The 15,883-nt window shown below is 43.1% G+C and overlaps 1 protein-coding gene across 1 annotated transcript; it reads right to left on the bottom strand.

Moving 5' to 3' along the window:
- Positions 1–10,992: 10,992 nt before the first annotated feature.
- On the bottom strand, positions 10,993–15,394 carry LOC120991428 (T-box protein VegT-like). The gene is made up of 9 exons (XM_040420245.1): positions 15,379–15,394; positions 15,020–15,167; positions 14,002–14,104; positions 13,582–13,746; positions 13,324–13,470; positions 13,170–13,240; positions 12,844–12,932; positions 12,552–12,729; positions 10,993–12,465 (listed from the first exon to the last, which is right to left on the bottom strand). Exons 1-9 carry the CDS (start codon positions 15,392–15,394, stop codon positions 12,084–12,086), a joined length of 1,299 nt encoding a protein of 432 aa, XP_040276179.1. The 3' UTR covers positions 10,993–12,083.
- Positions 15,395–15,883: the final 489 nt, after the last annotated feature.

The raw sequence follows: 15,883 nt of genomic DNA, 5'->3' as shown, positions 1-15,883 counted from the left end.
GTTGCTAAGAGAAGTTTGTAAACCTTCAGTTTTTTTTATCGCACACGTGAAAAACGCATTGCACCCGCATGGAAAAAAACTGAACGCAATCGCAGACAAAACTGAAAGAACTTGCTTGCAAAATGGTACGAGTTTCACTGAACGCATCCGGAGCCAATCCGCCACGCTCGTGTGAAAGAGGCCTAGGTGTTTCATCTCCGAGGATTTGCCTGATAATCCGTCTGCGTAAAAGCACCTTTAGAGATGATCTTTTCTGTGAGAGAATATTTCATCAGAAGGTGGTGAATGTGCTGCGCAGCAGATGTACGACGCGTGCATACAGGTAGAAGTGTGAGAGGCTGGTCGAGACTTAGTTTCCATGACAACCGCAGTGTGTTGTCCTTTAAATGCTCTGCATGAAGGGGAAAACTGCCGCATGAAGCTGGGTGAAAGCAAATTTTTTTTTTTTTTTTTTTTTTTTTTTTTTTGGTTGATCTATAGTTTTTGATACCATTTTTAGTGTGGACTTTTTGATCACTTTATATTCAAATTTTTTTTCGGAGGTGAAGCAACAAAAAAACAGCAAATTAGCCATTTTGTTTTTTGCTACGGCATTTACCTTTTTATAGGATAAATGTTAAAATTTTAATAGTTTGGTAATTTTGAAATGCAGCAGATCTTTTTTTATTATTATTGGCAAAGGAGACAATTAGAATTTTTATAATTTTTTTTTTGTTTGTTATATTTTTAGAAACTTTAAAAAAAACCTGAACATGCAATCAGTTTTTTTTTTTTCCCCACCCACTAATGTGACATTAGTGTATGGGGAATTCAGTTTATTCCAATGCAGTACTGCCACCTGATGGCCAACATTGGAATTTACCTTTTGATATGCCTGGTAGCCCGAAGCCTGTACCGAGGCTATCACCAGCAACGAACAGCTTCCCCGATCTCAGTGCAGGTAAACCGTTCAGGCCTCGGATGCGCAGCCTCCCAGGGAAAGATACCTGAGATGTCGTGGTGACGTATATGAAACAGCAGGCACCTGACAGCTATGCAGAAACCCTAAATGGTCAATTTTCACACCAAGAAAAAAAAAAAATTTGTGTAATCTCATACACTTTGCTGGTTTTTCCGCACACGTTAACACCACTTTTCGCAAATTATCAAGCATTTCATTTGCAGCATGCTTTGTTTTTTTTGCTTATGCCTCTTTTGTAAAGTGTTGGGGCTTAGGCATCTTTCACACAAGCGAGTTTCCATCCGAATGCGATGCGTGTAGTAAACACATAGCATCCGCACTGAATCCTGACCCATTTATTTCTATGGATCTGTGTTTTTCACTCATCTCTGCATTTAGGACAAATCTCAGCTTGTTCTATATTGTGCATTTTTTACTCAGCTCTGGCTCCATAGAAGGGAATGGGACTTGTGTGAAAAACTGATAGCATCCAGATGCAATGTGGTTTTCACTGATGGTGGCCAGGAGATGTAGATCGTTAGTCTTCAGTTTTTCTTCACATGCATGAAAAACGCATCAGAACTGATTGCACCCGTGTGGAAAAACAAACAAACCGTGAACGCAATCGCAGACAAAACTACCTGAACTTGCGTGCAAATTGGTATAGTTTTGTGAAAGAGGCCTTATTCGTGAGTTTTTCCTTCACGAGCATTAAAAATGCATGCGATCTAGATACAATCCAGATGGAAAAAACCTACACACTGAACGCAGTTGGAGAAAAAACTTGTGTGTGGGGCAGAGCCTGCCGGATTTCGGGCTCATGCACACGAATGTGGCCTGTTTTGTGGTCTGCAAATTTCGGATCTGCAAAACACTAACACCGGCCTGTGCATTTTGTGGAACGGAAAGTCCTATCCTTGTCTGTAATGCGGACAAGAATAGGAGATATTCTATATTTTTGTGGATGCCGCGGAACGGATATCTTTTGTGGCCCCCGTTGAAGTGAATGGGTCTGCATCCAACCCACAAAAAATGCGGATTAGATGCGCACAAAAAAAAAAATCGGCGTATGAGCCCTGACTGTAATTTATGCCAGAAACTGACTGAATTCTAGGCCGGCTCCTAACTGGCATAGATTTCATTGTCTGGCACCACAGAGGGCCAGAGATGTGCCTAATTTATTAAGAGGTATCTGCCTCTTTACAAATTAGGCAAATCTCACTTCAACACACTAAATTTAGGAAAACTGGTGTAAAGGAAAACTGGCTTAGTTGCCCATAGCAACCAATCAGATTCCACCTTTCATTTTCCAAAGAGTTCTGAAAAGTGGAATCTGGATGCGATGGGCAATTAAACCAGTTTTCCTTTACACCAGTTTTGATAAATCTTCCCCATAGTATCAAACCACACGGTCGTTTCTCACTGGGTATTTTTCTCGCAGGTAAATCCACACCACATTTTGCATTGAATTCCGCCTGTGTCACATGTGGATTGAGCCGTGGATTCCACTCATTGCAGTGAATGAACATATCCATCGTGGAACTATACAGCTTCCTGTAACAGGCAGGGCATGCTGCAGAGTTGAATATCCACATCATGCCTTCAATCAGCCGCAAAGGTTTTCCACACTGGCATATCCATTTTACAATGTATGAATCCATACACATCGACATTGTCTGCTAAGCCATGTTGCCTATGTCCACATGTATGTTCGGCTTGGCATCTTCTGACCAAGCGTCTGAGCACACCACTTTGATACATTCAACGTGTTCTCGGGTATTTGCACATAAAGGGCCTGATACCTGCTGGGATCTTTCCTGGGGCGGGCTGACTACAGTACACAGAAAAGCCCAAATATTAAGTGAAAGGACATGGCACAATCACCTCCTCATGCATTTGAAGAAGTTGGTGTACAGTTTGTTTTTTCCAGTGCCATGACCTGTGAAAAATTCCAAAAAGTAGCAAGTTTTTGTGCAAAATGCCACGTACAAAAACAAATTGATGCATAGACTTAATAAATTCCCCCCATTCTGTATATTTGAAATACTCACACAGGAATTTGTATTTCTGCCATAAATAATAGCGGTAACATTTTTTTAAATGCCCCGTGGACAACATTAACAAAAATGTGAAAATCTACTAGTTTTTTTTTCTCCCCCCTCATCCCTCTCCTCAAATAAAAATAACAAATGCTATTAATAAGTCCCAAAATGTTACCAGGGAAAACTACATCTCATCCCGCAAAAAATAATCCACATACGACAACAGCAAAAAAATGAATAGGATATGGCTTTTGAATTTTTTTTTTTGTATTATTGGGAACAACATTACTTCGGGACCACCAAACAGTGGATAGACCTTTCTGCTTCCGACTCCGTCCACTGTTATGTTTCAGGTGATTAGTGTTGAGCGAACTTGTGTTTTAAGTTCGGCGTCTAAGGTTCGGGTTATCTAAGAATCTCGTTACCACCACCATCATGACGGCATGGACCACGAAAGCCTATAAGAGGAATTCTGTATTGCATGCCGTCATAATAGATATCTATGCTGGCCATACACTTCCGTGGTCCATGCCGTCATAGAATTCCATTATGGTCCGTGGTAGCGGAATCCATAACGGGATTCTCCGATAACCCGAACCTTGGAATCCGAACTTAAAACACAAGTTCGCTCAACACTACTGGTGACCTATCCGAAGGACAGGACATCAATATCTAAAAGGTGCTTTTCCAGGGGTATAATGATGACCTATCCTCGGGATTGGCAAGCCCCCTCCTAGGCAGACCTGCAAAGGGAAGCATAGTTAGCTGCTCCCCACTGCTGGATGTCAATATCAGTTGGTCACAAGATGGAAGGGGGGCAGGTCACTGCTTCAACTAGTGATTGGCTGCAGCTGTGTCAAAGCAGATGTTTACAGCAGAGGACCCGAGTAAGACAGCCAAGGCAATTGAGCGAAGAAGCTGGGACCCAGCGGCAGGGAGCAGGTAAGTATGCTTCCATTTGCAGGTCGAGGGGGGGGGGGGGGGGGGGGGTTGCCAAAACTCCCACAAAAGGTAGCCAACCCCTTTAAGCCCTACTCACAGACGAAGCCAGTGATTGGCTGCAGCGGTCACGTATGTCTATTACAGCACTGCAGTGACAGGGGATTTGACAAATAAGTAATAGTTCTTTTATTGTTTTATGCAACCCCTTGAACAGAGAAAGGAATGAAGGGAAGAAGTCAGACTTCACATTGCTGTTGGAGACTCAGTTTGGAGTCTACATTTTACAGGTAGAAGAACACTATATGCATGCAGCACTACTCTTTTTGTCAAATCTACAAGCACCGCAGCTGCATCCCATGGACCCCACTGTAAGGACTGCACATGGTCCGCAAATCACTGATCTGTGTTGCGTCCACATTTTGTGTCCGACAATAGGAAATATTCTATCTTTTGCAGAACGAACAAACGGATGCAGATTTCTTCTGGGGCCTATAATGAGGTCTGATCAGTTTCTGTTCGGGACGCTACTCTTTTCAAAATGGAGCCTTTGTCGCAGATGTGAACAAACCCTCAATATCGAGACACGTTTAGAAAAATGACCACAGTATATTTGAGAGCAGATTCACAAGAGATGGCACCCTCACTGACTAATTTATATAGCCTCTGGGCAATGTCTGCATTTTCTCCTCATGGCTGTTTTAATATGGAGGTGTCTTTTAAAGGGGTTGTCCCATCTGGGACATTTATGATATCATAGGATACGCCATAAATGTCTGACAGGTGTGGGACCCACCTCAAGAAAAGAGCCCTACCATGAATGGAGATCACATTGCACATGCATGGCATCCTCTCCATTCACTGCTTTGGGACTTAGACTTGGGAATAGAGAGCATGCTTGCTCGGTTTTCAGAAGTCCCATAGCAGTGAATGGAGAGCAAGCTGGACATGTGGGGCTACCCCTCCATTCATTACTATAGGATAAAAATCAAGTCAGCTCTAAGGTATTTTTGGAGGTCCTACAGTGGTGAATGCAGGGTGGCAGCACGTGTGTGGCTTGTTCTCACTTGGGGCCCGTTCTTACCCGCATATTTCAGACACTTATGGTATATCCTGTCAATATGAAATAAATGTCCTAGATGGAATACCCCTTTAATTTGTCACAGAGTTAGGGATAGATGACTGCATCCATTTTGCGGTCTGCAAAACACGGATCTCGGCTCTGTGTATGCAGCCATTTTTTATTTCACTTCCATAGAAATGTCCCATACTTGTCTTGAAAAACAGACAAGAATAGGACATGTTCTATCTTTTTTGTGGGGCTGCAGAACGGACGTGCAGATGCGGACAGCACGCGGTGAAACAAATGGGTCTGTGTCCGATCCACAACAAAATGCGGATCAGATTTGAAACAAACATACGGTCGTGAGCATGAGCCCCAATTCAGGCCTCATGCACACTTCAGTTGCCGGCCGTGGCCTGTATTGCCGCCAGCAAACTTGAATGGGTCCGTAATCTGGAGCTGTATTGCGGAACGGAAGCACTACGGCGTGCGTCCGCACCACAAAAAAAAATAGAACTTGTTCTATTTTTTTAACAGTGCGAACGGATCACGGACCCATTCAAGTTTTATGGGTCTGGATCCGTTGCAGCTGCCACACAGATGGGCAGTCCCCAATGCACAGAACGGCCGTGTGAATGAAGCCCTTGTGATTCCAAATACAGTGTGGAGGCCATTTTTTTCCCCAGAGGGTGAACTGATGCTGCTGTGACAATTCATTTATGTCTCTTCAGTTGAACTCACATACTGTACAGTCCATGCACCTTTTTGTCTTTTTTTTTATGGTGATATTTTTGCTGACTGAAACGTATTGGCAAAATTACATTGAATGACCCCTCTTATCTTTTTGTACAATAGTTGTCTATATAATCGCCAAAACTGGAAAGAAAATTATAATAAATGTGAAGAAATGATTTTTTTCTGAGTCCTCAGCGCGGTCCAGCCTCACAGATTTGTGTATCACACCTTCATGTCGCCAAAGAATAGAGAATATGGAGGGGAAACGAAGTGAAAAGCAGTGGGGAAGAGAAGCCAGACATGGAGGAAAGACAGGAGACACGGCGACAAAAGGACGTTTACACATCAAAGTGAAAGTGGCTGCGAATTCACATCCAGCCACAGTCAGGGGCGGGCGGCCGGGAGGCAGCTGTTCTCAGATCACCTCACAGCCGGCACACGGCCATTATTACTTTATGGACGTCATGTGCGTGTTTCCCGCCCACGTTATGTCGGCTGCTCACCTCCGATAAAGCCATTCAGAGCAATTACCTTTTAATAAACCTGCAACTTATTGTTCTGAAAAAGCTATTCACACATGAAATAGCTGGAGAAAAACGAGTCATTTCTGGTAACTTTTGGCGTCTTGCACTGTGGTGCCATGTAGGCTTGTGGGAACTTTGGGGAAGAAATGTAACCCTATAATATGTTAACATGGTGACTTTTGCGGTGTCAGAATTTCAGAATTTTCCATGGAAACCATCCGGTTTCTACCACATTTTTAAAAACTGAATGCGGCGAAAGCGCCCAAAGTTGTAGCCCCATTCAACAAAACTAATCCGCAAGCAGAATCCACAGTCCGCATGGAAACCGCACCAGCAATGGACAGGTCCTCTGCGGTATCTGCCGTAGGTTTTCACTTTGAATGTTGCTGACCCTCTCGCGGTTTAGCCCCATTGAATGGAGCCACTGTGGCTTCCAGCAGCATCTGTCCGGACACCGCGCTGAGCAGGGACGAGTAGCTTTAAACTACCACTGCGGCTTCCCTTTGAAAACAATGACTTTTACAGCAAAATCTTACGCTATGTATTCATACCCTTAGGTAAACCACAAGTACAAATAAAAAAAATAATACCACTTAAAGGGGGTTTCCAAGAAGCCGATATTGATTACCTATTCTCAGATCGCCAGTGGTCTGACACACAGGACCCCGCCCAATTAGCTGTTTGAGGAGGGCATAGCACCCCATTAAGTGCTAGGTCTCCTAACAGCTCACCAAGCACAGTGCTAGCAGTCCACTTGAATGGGACTTAGCCACGCCTAGGCCACGTGACAGATAAACATGGCGTCACTAGCCTAGAAAGAGGTTGCAGCGCTCACCAGAAGGCCACAGCCACTTCAAACAGCTGATCAGTGGGGATCCCGATTTGATATTGATGATCCATCCTGAGGATAGGTCAATATCAGAATAAAAAAAAAAAAAGTTAAACAGCTGTAAGACAAAGGCCTCATGCACACGGCTGTGCCGTTTTTTGCGGCTTGCAAACCGTGGATCCTCAAAAAAACGGAAGCCGCCTGTGTTGCCTTCCGCAATTTACGAAACAGGCGTTGGCAATATAAATGCCTATTCTTGTCCGCAAAGCAAGACAAGAATAGGACATGTTATATTTTTTTTTAACGGAGCCACGGATGCGGACAGCACAAGGAGTGCTGTCCGCATCTTTTGCTGCCCCATTGAAGTGAATGGGTCCGCATCCGGGCCGCCAAAACGGTGGCTCGGATGCGGACCCAAACAACGGTTGTATGCATGAGGCCAAATGGTTAGCGCCCATGGAAACCTATAGTCCTGCTCTCCAGGATTCTCAGGCTTAGGCCTCCTGCACACGACCATAGGTGTCCCGTTGCTGTATTGCAGACCGCATTTGTGGATCTGCACACGACTGCACATGGACGTTGCACAGTTCTCTTCTGTACAGGCCTCAGCATGGGTCAAGAAGAAGATTGCACAGGACATGGTTCTGAGATCAGGCTTCAGAAATGTGAAGTGCAATGGCGTTTGCCTATGTAAGGGTACCAGGTAAATGAAACGCTGGGGTAGACATCTCTACTCCAAGCAAACACTTTGTTTTCAGCCCTTTCCCGCATGATCACTAATAGTATTGATATTTCTACGTTTGATATATAAAATGAAATGTAAAACACTTTGCTCCATATTCTAGATTAACCAGTATCTGCGAATGGAAACAATCAGTAAATACAGATAGGCATGTGATGTTAGTTCCTGGTCACTTCCTACTTACAGGGACAGGTTTACCGAACATATATGATAGGTATTCATCTCTACAACTGAATAAAAGTATATTTAAAGGGGTTGTCTGAAAAGCTCCCCAGTGCTCCTAAATGTGATAAAAGAACAGATGTTAACTTAGTCCACCAGCTTTTGCAGCATCGAGCCTCCGGTCTATGTTCACAGTCTGCAGTGGTGACATCTCGGTATACGGCACATGACCACTGCAGCCAATCACAGGCCTGAATGTAATACAGCACGAGACCCCTGAGGTCAGTAATTGGCAGTAGCAGTCTAGTGCCATATGTCACCACTGCAGCCTGTAAGCAGAAGCCAAAGGTGACGGACTAAGTAGATGTTCTGTTATGGTAAGGCCTCATGGTCAGATTTCCTGATGCAGTTTTGGAAGCCAAAACCAGGAGCGGATAAAAAAAAAAAAAAAAAGAGAAGTCGTATCTGTCCTTTATACTTTCCCGATTTTGACTTCCAAAACCGCATCAGGAAACCCGACTGTGTGGCCGTACTCTTATCATTTTCACACATTTTGGGGCACTGGGGAGATGTTCATATAATTTGGACAGCCCCTTTTAATCGTGTGTGTATACACAGTATAACAATTGAATATACACATATGGCCAAGAACTTAGCAGGAATGAAATGTATAAAGATAAGCCTAACTGTGGGATGCTAATCCATTTTACTCTGTTAACCAGACTTCCTGACTGTGACCAACTTGACAGTCGTGACTCTTCAAACATTACTTTAGAGTGGAGTTTTTCAACCCTACAAGAAGATGGTCCTCAGCTTCTCAATATAGTCTTTTATTCATTATATCAGGGCCCAGGAGCAGCACATCTTCAGCCTCCACTGTTTTATTCTGCCCTTGCCCAGTTGGTACAATTTAGGCCAGCAGTGGACAGCACATGGCAATGCCAACAGTGATCTGTGGAGTGGTGGACACCTTAAAAAATGTCCTGTCATCTGTTTGGGCGCTATTTGCTTTCCCCATGTAATAACAGTTCTGGAACTATTCTCATCTTGCATCCGTCCTTTATTATTCCTGCTAGAAGTTATTAGTGATTTACTAGCAGTTTGCAATTAAAGGGGTTGTGCAGTGCAAAGTTATTAACCTAGCCTCAGGATAGGTCATCAATATGGTGGGGGTCCAACTCCCAGCACCCCTGCCGATCAGCTGCGGTGCTATGGGATGAGCACTTGTAATTACACTGCGCTGCCTCTACAAGCGAGACAACACGCAGGTAATTGTGGGGTGTTTTTTTTCACGTAGAATTTTGGAGCAGATACCTGCACTGAAATCCACCGGCATCCACATTGTTTGTGCCTCGCATTTTGTTAAATGGGTTTTTCAGTTTTTTGTTTCAGCAGTGTTTCCGGTTCCGTTTTTCTGTATGGCATATACAGTGTACAGTAATTACATAGAAAACATTGGGCTGGGAATAAAATTTTCAATAGATGGTTCTGCAAAAACGGAACGGATACGGAAGACAAACTGAATACTTTGCATATGTGTTCCATTTTTTTGCGGACCCATTGACTTAAATGGAGCCACGGAACGTAATTTGAAGGCAATAATAGGACAGGTTCTATCTTTGAAATGAACGAAAATAAAGAAACTGAATGTATACGGAGTACATTCCGTTTTTTTTTGCAGAACCATTGAAATGAATGGTTCCGTATACGGAACTCAAAAAACGGCCCATATACGGAACGCAAAAAACATTTGTGTGAACGAGCCCTTTAGACCATATTTTTAATGGGAACTAGTAGGAAATGCTAATAGTTTTGGTACAAATGATGCCCACTCAGCCAGCTGACATATAAATGTCCTTCGGCTACTTTCACATATGCATTTTGGCATTCCTGTTTTGAGATCCAGCAGAGGATCTCAAAACCTGGCCAAAACGGTTCCGTTTTGTCCTCATGCATTCTGAATGGAAAGAGATCCGTTGACTGGACACAAAACCGCTGCAAAGTCCGGTTTTGTGTCCAGTCATCGAAAAGGAACAAACCAGTCGCTAAAAACAATGTAAGTCAATAGTGGCGGACCCTAAAAAAATTTAGGGTCACACAACCGCAGCCTAACGGAACGGATGCATACTAATGTGTAATAAAAACTGAACCGTTTTGGTCATGTTTTCAGATCCTCTGCCGGATCTCAAAACCTGAAACCAAAAACGCATGTGAAGGTAGCCTTACTGTAAGACGAATTTATTAAAAGGCGTGCACCTTTTGATATATTTGGCCGACATCTCTTCTCTCCCCCCTGCACTGGCTTAAACGGGTTGTCCCAAAATTTTAACTTCTCTCCTGATTGGTGGGGGTCCAACCACTAGAATGGGGGTCCTGTCTCTCCCTATATGATTAGTAAGGCAGTTGCATATGCCGGACAAAACTCATTGAAAAAAGGTACACCTCTGTGGGAAAACACGCAGTAGTTCGTTACCAGTCTCAAAGGGGCATAACCGCATCATAACCGATGCCTCTGGACATAAGACTTTGTGCTGTCCAAGCTTTCAGATTTATCCTACTGCAAAGTAGATTACTGTAAAGTACGGTGGTACATAAAATACCCATCTATGCAACAGGGATAGTATTTTTCAGATCAACTATATCCAGTACGTCATAAGATACAGAATTAGTGCTATGCGGTTTCATGTAAAAACATTGGGGGAGATTTAGCAAAACTGGTGCAAAGGAAAACTGGCATAGTTGCCCATAGCAACCAATCAGATTAATCCTTTCATTTTCCAAAGGGGCTTTGAAAAATTAATTGTGGAATTTGATTGGATGCTATGGGAAACTAAACCAGGTTTGGTAAATCTCTCCCATTATGTATTATATCCAGTATAACAAATGAATGGACCCACAGAAACGTCTACGTTGCGGACATTTATTGAAGGTGCAATATGACACTGACCCACAATTGTACATCTCAACATTTTCACTTTCCAGTTAGATTCATTAAATTAAAATTACATAAATCAGCCTTCACTAGAAGGCCATGCTCCCATGAGAGAAAATTCCCATTTTCTTTAAATAAAATTTATTTACAGATATTAAGGTTTATACATAGGACACTATTCTATATCTGACAACCAGCGGCTCAAATAGGACGAGTCAGGCTGCATTCACACAGTCCGTGTTTGATCAGCGATTGAGGTGCGGGTCAAAGACACACAATCTTTCCATTATACCTCATCTGTGGAGGCTCATAATGACTGACGGAAATCACTGACCAAACCCTGATGTGTGAAAGCGGCCTTAGGCTACATATAGCACTGGTGAGTCAAGACAAAACCACACTGCAGCCTGTAAGACAATACACCAATCTTCCAAAGTGTACATTATATGAGAAAAATCCTCTAATCCACACATTCGTTAAAGCCCGAATTTCAAAGAAACTCCTAAAAAACAAAAAGTTGCATGCTTTGTATAAGCAAACCTGAGTGACACATGCAGCAAATTTAAAATCCATGTGCATTACTTGTATATAGAAATCGTGTCCCCCATAATGTGCTCATCACATCCAAGACGGAAAGTGTGCAAACAGCAAAAAGCAAATGTTACAGCTTAAACATAATATTCATACCACAGAAAAACAGACACCACCACGGTGCAAAGCAATGCTAAAGGAGAGCCTTCTTCTAGCAGGCGGAGAACTAGAGGGCAGAGGGGTAAACGTCTTCAGGCTGTTACTAAGGAGGTATTGTACAGCAGAAGGTGATCTGACTCTATATAGTCCAGGCTTTGTGCCATCCAGTCAGTCTAAGAGCATCTTACATTTGTATTCAGTCCATCAACTGGAAAGTAAAATGTCGCCACCATTAGCAGCGGTGGGCTTGTGGATTTACCCCAACAACAGTCCTTTATACTCTAATTATTTTACAGAAATTCTGTTAGCGAAGAATAGAATACATACAAATGGGGGAAAAAAAGATCTTTTAGGGAACTGGAAACAATACCCCTCTTTTTTAAGCCAGACTTAAAAATTAAGTCTGAGGTTTTCCCAATTTTAAAAATTGATAAGCTGTGTCATGGAATACTTTTGTGCAGTCCATAGTCTGTATTTCTTCCAATTTACCAGCAAGTATATGGGAACAGAGAATACTGGCTCCAGTCTGACATGCCATTGTGTGGGTGGCCAACTGCCCCCTGTGTGCTGAATTCTGTTGGATAGGAGTAGCTCATGGGGCGATATTGTCCTTGTGTGGGAACCATCCACTGTTCTGTTCCATATGGGCTATACATAGGTCCTCGCAGACTCTGTCTTGTTGGTGCATCAATGGGGATATTCATGACACTTGAGCGATCCTGTGCAGGGCGCAGTGAAGGCAATGAGGGCACCTGAAACGCATCGGGATCCGGCACTGTTGCTACATCTGGCGTAAGACGCCTGCCTTGCGCTTCACACAAATCCAAAGAGCCTGAAAGTGGCTGAAGATATCTTCTGCTTGGACTTCTGTGAAACAAAATGAATACCAATCTTTATATGAGCTATATATGGATACAACTGTATAAGATGAGCAGCTTGCCAAGAGTACTGACCTGTATAAAAATCTGGAGGAGGATGAAGGAACCTGCTGTTCTTGGCTTGGAGATCCTGTCAAATCTGGGGAGTTGGGGGCCAGGTTCTGGCTTCCTTCATGATCTGGAACCCATTGCGAGTATACTCCTGGAGGAACATCAGCAGGCTCTTCCTTCACACATGCAACTTTACAGTGATCTGAGAAATGGCACAATAATATAATTTAAAAAATGAATGGAGATTTGTCAAAGTACCTCCAGAAGAGGACATTCATTCTCTCAGATGACCCATACAATAAGGAATAAACAATACCTTCATCTTCTGCTTCAGGACTGTTCTCCCACTTCTTTCTTTTTTGACGTTTGCTTGGACTCTGTGGCACATTTTTCAAAAGGTCATCCCTTAATAAAAGGGACACAAAAAGTGTTATTACATAAAACTGCATCTCCGTACATAAAAGACCTAACTATGTAGGCATGAAGACACCAGCCAAGGTCTCGCTCAATTATATCAGCCACTGTACCACGATTCCTACTCTTTACAAAGCAGTAGTAAGTAGTGGACAGTTCTACTCGCCCCGTAATTATTGTCAAGTAGAAATCAGAGTTAGTTTACGCTATGTAGAAGGATGTTCTTACCTTTTGTGGCTTCTCTCCTGTTCCCGGAATCCTTTGGCAAATGGGTTGTGGTCAATTTTTAATTTTGTGATCTGAGGGAAAAAATAAATTATTAACCTCAAAAAATTCTGTGTCTTTTCATGTTTTATTTCAGCGAGTATATTCTCCTCTTTACCTTCTCATTCTGGTAGGCTGTGACTGCAGTAAACTCTGTCTCTGGGAAGCTGAAAACCTGCAGTAACCCCCAGCGGCTGTTGTACACATCATCAGACTGGATGACATGGAACCTGGGCTTGTATCTGTGCATGGAGTGCAAAATGATCTAAAAGAATAGAGAAAAGAACAGCTTGAGACAAAATATTCTGCAAATGATGGAGGCGACGCATGGCCAAGATAAAGACACATTTCATGGCATATGCTTCCTCTCACGTACATGTCCATGTTGGTCCAGTGTGTTATTGGTGAGCTTTAGTTTCTGGAAGCAGATGACGTCCTTCATCCAGTGGGTGCCAGGAGCTGGGGAGTCCGGGTGAATATAGGTCCTGCATGGAGGGTGTGGTTCTGCTTTTCCTGCCGACTCCCACTGATTCTTGTTCCACTATAGGGAAAAAAAACATCTGTAACTGAACATAAAAGGCGCTCTACCCGGACCACATAAAAGGACAAGCAATGGGCTACGTATAGGGAAAGCCGGTGCTTATTTCTGGTTAAAAAAAAATGACATGATCAAATTTACATTGTGAGCAAGCGTTGTCTACATAATAAAGTGCCAACAATACTTCCACTTTCTATTCATCACCATCTTTGAAGGCATTATCCAAGCACCAAGTACATGCCTGACATTTCTATTTACCTTGTATCTGCAGTTGTCCAGGGGCACAAAGTCTACCAAGACCACATATTTAGTGTAAGGATGCAGCCCAAATAGCCTAATCTTGCACTGTGGGAACATCCGCCTGCGGAGAGTGAGAAGACATTTCAGAATAAAGGCAAACAGATAAGACATACAGATTAGGCTACTTTCACACTAGCGTTCGGAGCGGATCCGTCTGATGTTTCATCAGACGGATCCGCTCCGATAATGCAGACGTTCGCATCCGTTCAGAACGGATGCGTCTGCATTAAAACTTAGAAAATTTTCTAAGTGTGAAAGTTGTCTGAGCGGATCCGTTCAGACTTAACATTGAAAGTCAATGGGGAACGGATCCGCTTGAAGATTGAGCCATATAGTGTCATCTTCAAGCGGATCCGTCCCCATTGACTTGTATGTATACAGTGGTTACAGGTCATCTGTCCTACAACCAGGAACCTTTTGCTACTAATAAGCATAATTCATATTACTAAACATTGCCTGGTGCCAGGAATGGGGGGGGGGGGGGGGGGGGGGTCAAATTCTATTTTATCTGTAATTCACATATATTTATATATTGTAGTTTATTCCGTTTTGTGTGTCTGTCTTATCTACCCATCTCATATCTTTCTATGTATGTATTTATCTGTGTATCAATGTGTGTATTTATCTATCTATCTATATATATATATATATATATATATATATATGTATCAATCTATATATGTATATATGCATCTCATATCTATCCATCTTATATCAATGTATCTATGTATCCATCTATCATCCATGTATTAAACTATGCATCTTAACTATATCAATGTATCTTTGTATAGGTCTGTCTATCCATCCATCCATGAATGTATCAAACTGTCAAACTATGTATCCATCTAATCAATGTATCTATCCATCTAATCCATCTCATAGTCTTATCTGGTTGTCACTGCAGTTACTTGGCCCGATGATATAAAGCTAGTCTATACAAGTCTAGAACAGTCAGCAGGTAAGAAAATCCACTCACCGTCCAGATTTGGTGATGATCATCTCGGTCCCTTCCTGGTGGAACTGGCTCCATAGGTCCACGTCCTCCAGGGAGGCACTGACAGAGCTGGGAAGGTACAGGGAGTCTTGATTGGTGACACAGTCCATGTCTGTCGCCGGTTTCACATCTAAGAAGAGAGACAAGACATGAAACCTTCTACCATGTATCCAAAATCCTGCAAGGTCTCTCTTGCCCCGAAGTTCTACTGCTGCCCTATTATTCTGTACCAAGCCTAAAGGTAACTCCATCACTTACAAATGCCCAGATGATTGTAAACGGGCACATGACCCACCGCAGATGGGGCTTCCCAGAGATAGACAGCCATGTCCCCTACTTACCAGGCACAGAGAGCATGATCCTTCGATAGCTCCACTCACACCTCAGTCTACACGGTGCCCCTGACCGGCCAACATTTAAAGGTAAGGGGAGGAGCCAAGACACCTTCCTCCTCCCCAACCTGATCTCTCATGCTAGGCCTTTGATGTCTGGGGACACAAAGAGAGGAAGGATCCTGTTTAATGACAGGGGCAGGAGCAGGCTGACCAGTGATTAGCATGAGCCCGATACACAGGAAACCCTGCAGGGGAAATGCAACTTCATTTGGTGCTAACTCACTGCAAAACAAACAGAAGATGGAAGCATCAGCCCAGGAGATGGAGCTTCAGGTGCCTGGCACTGGCATCCCCCATCTGACAGTACCAGCTGGGGTGAACATGCTGTATATTCTCTAATGTCTGATATTAAACTTACTGATCGATCATAAGAGGAAAAGGGTAAAGGTGTCTGTATTTTACTTGATATGGTAATGAAATGAAAGCAGACTAACATAAATTGCCACCCAGC

This window comes from Bufo bufo, chromosome 2 (genome assembly GCF_905171765.1).
Source record: "Bufo bufo chromosome 2, aBufBuf1.1, whole genome shotgun sequence".
NCBI lineage: Eukaryota > Metazoa > Chordata > Amphibia > Anura > Bufonidae > Bufo > Bufo bufo.
The sequence above is the reverse complement of the archived record's forward strand: the minus strand, read 5'-3'. Positions and strand labels throughout refer to the sequence as shown.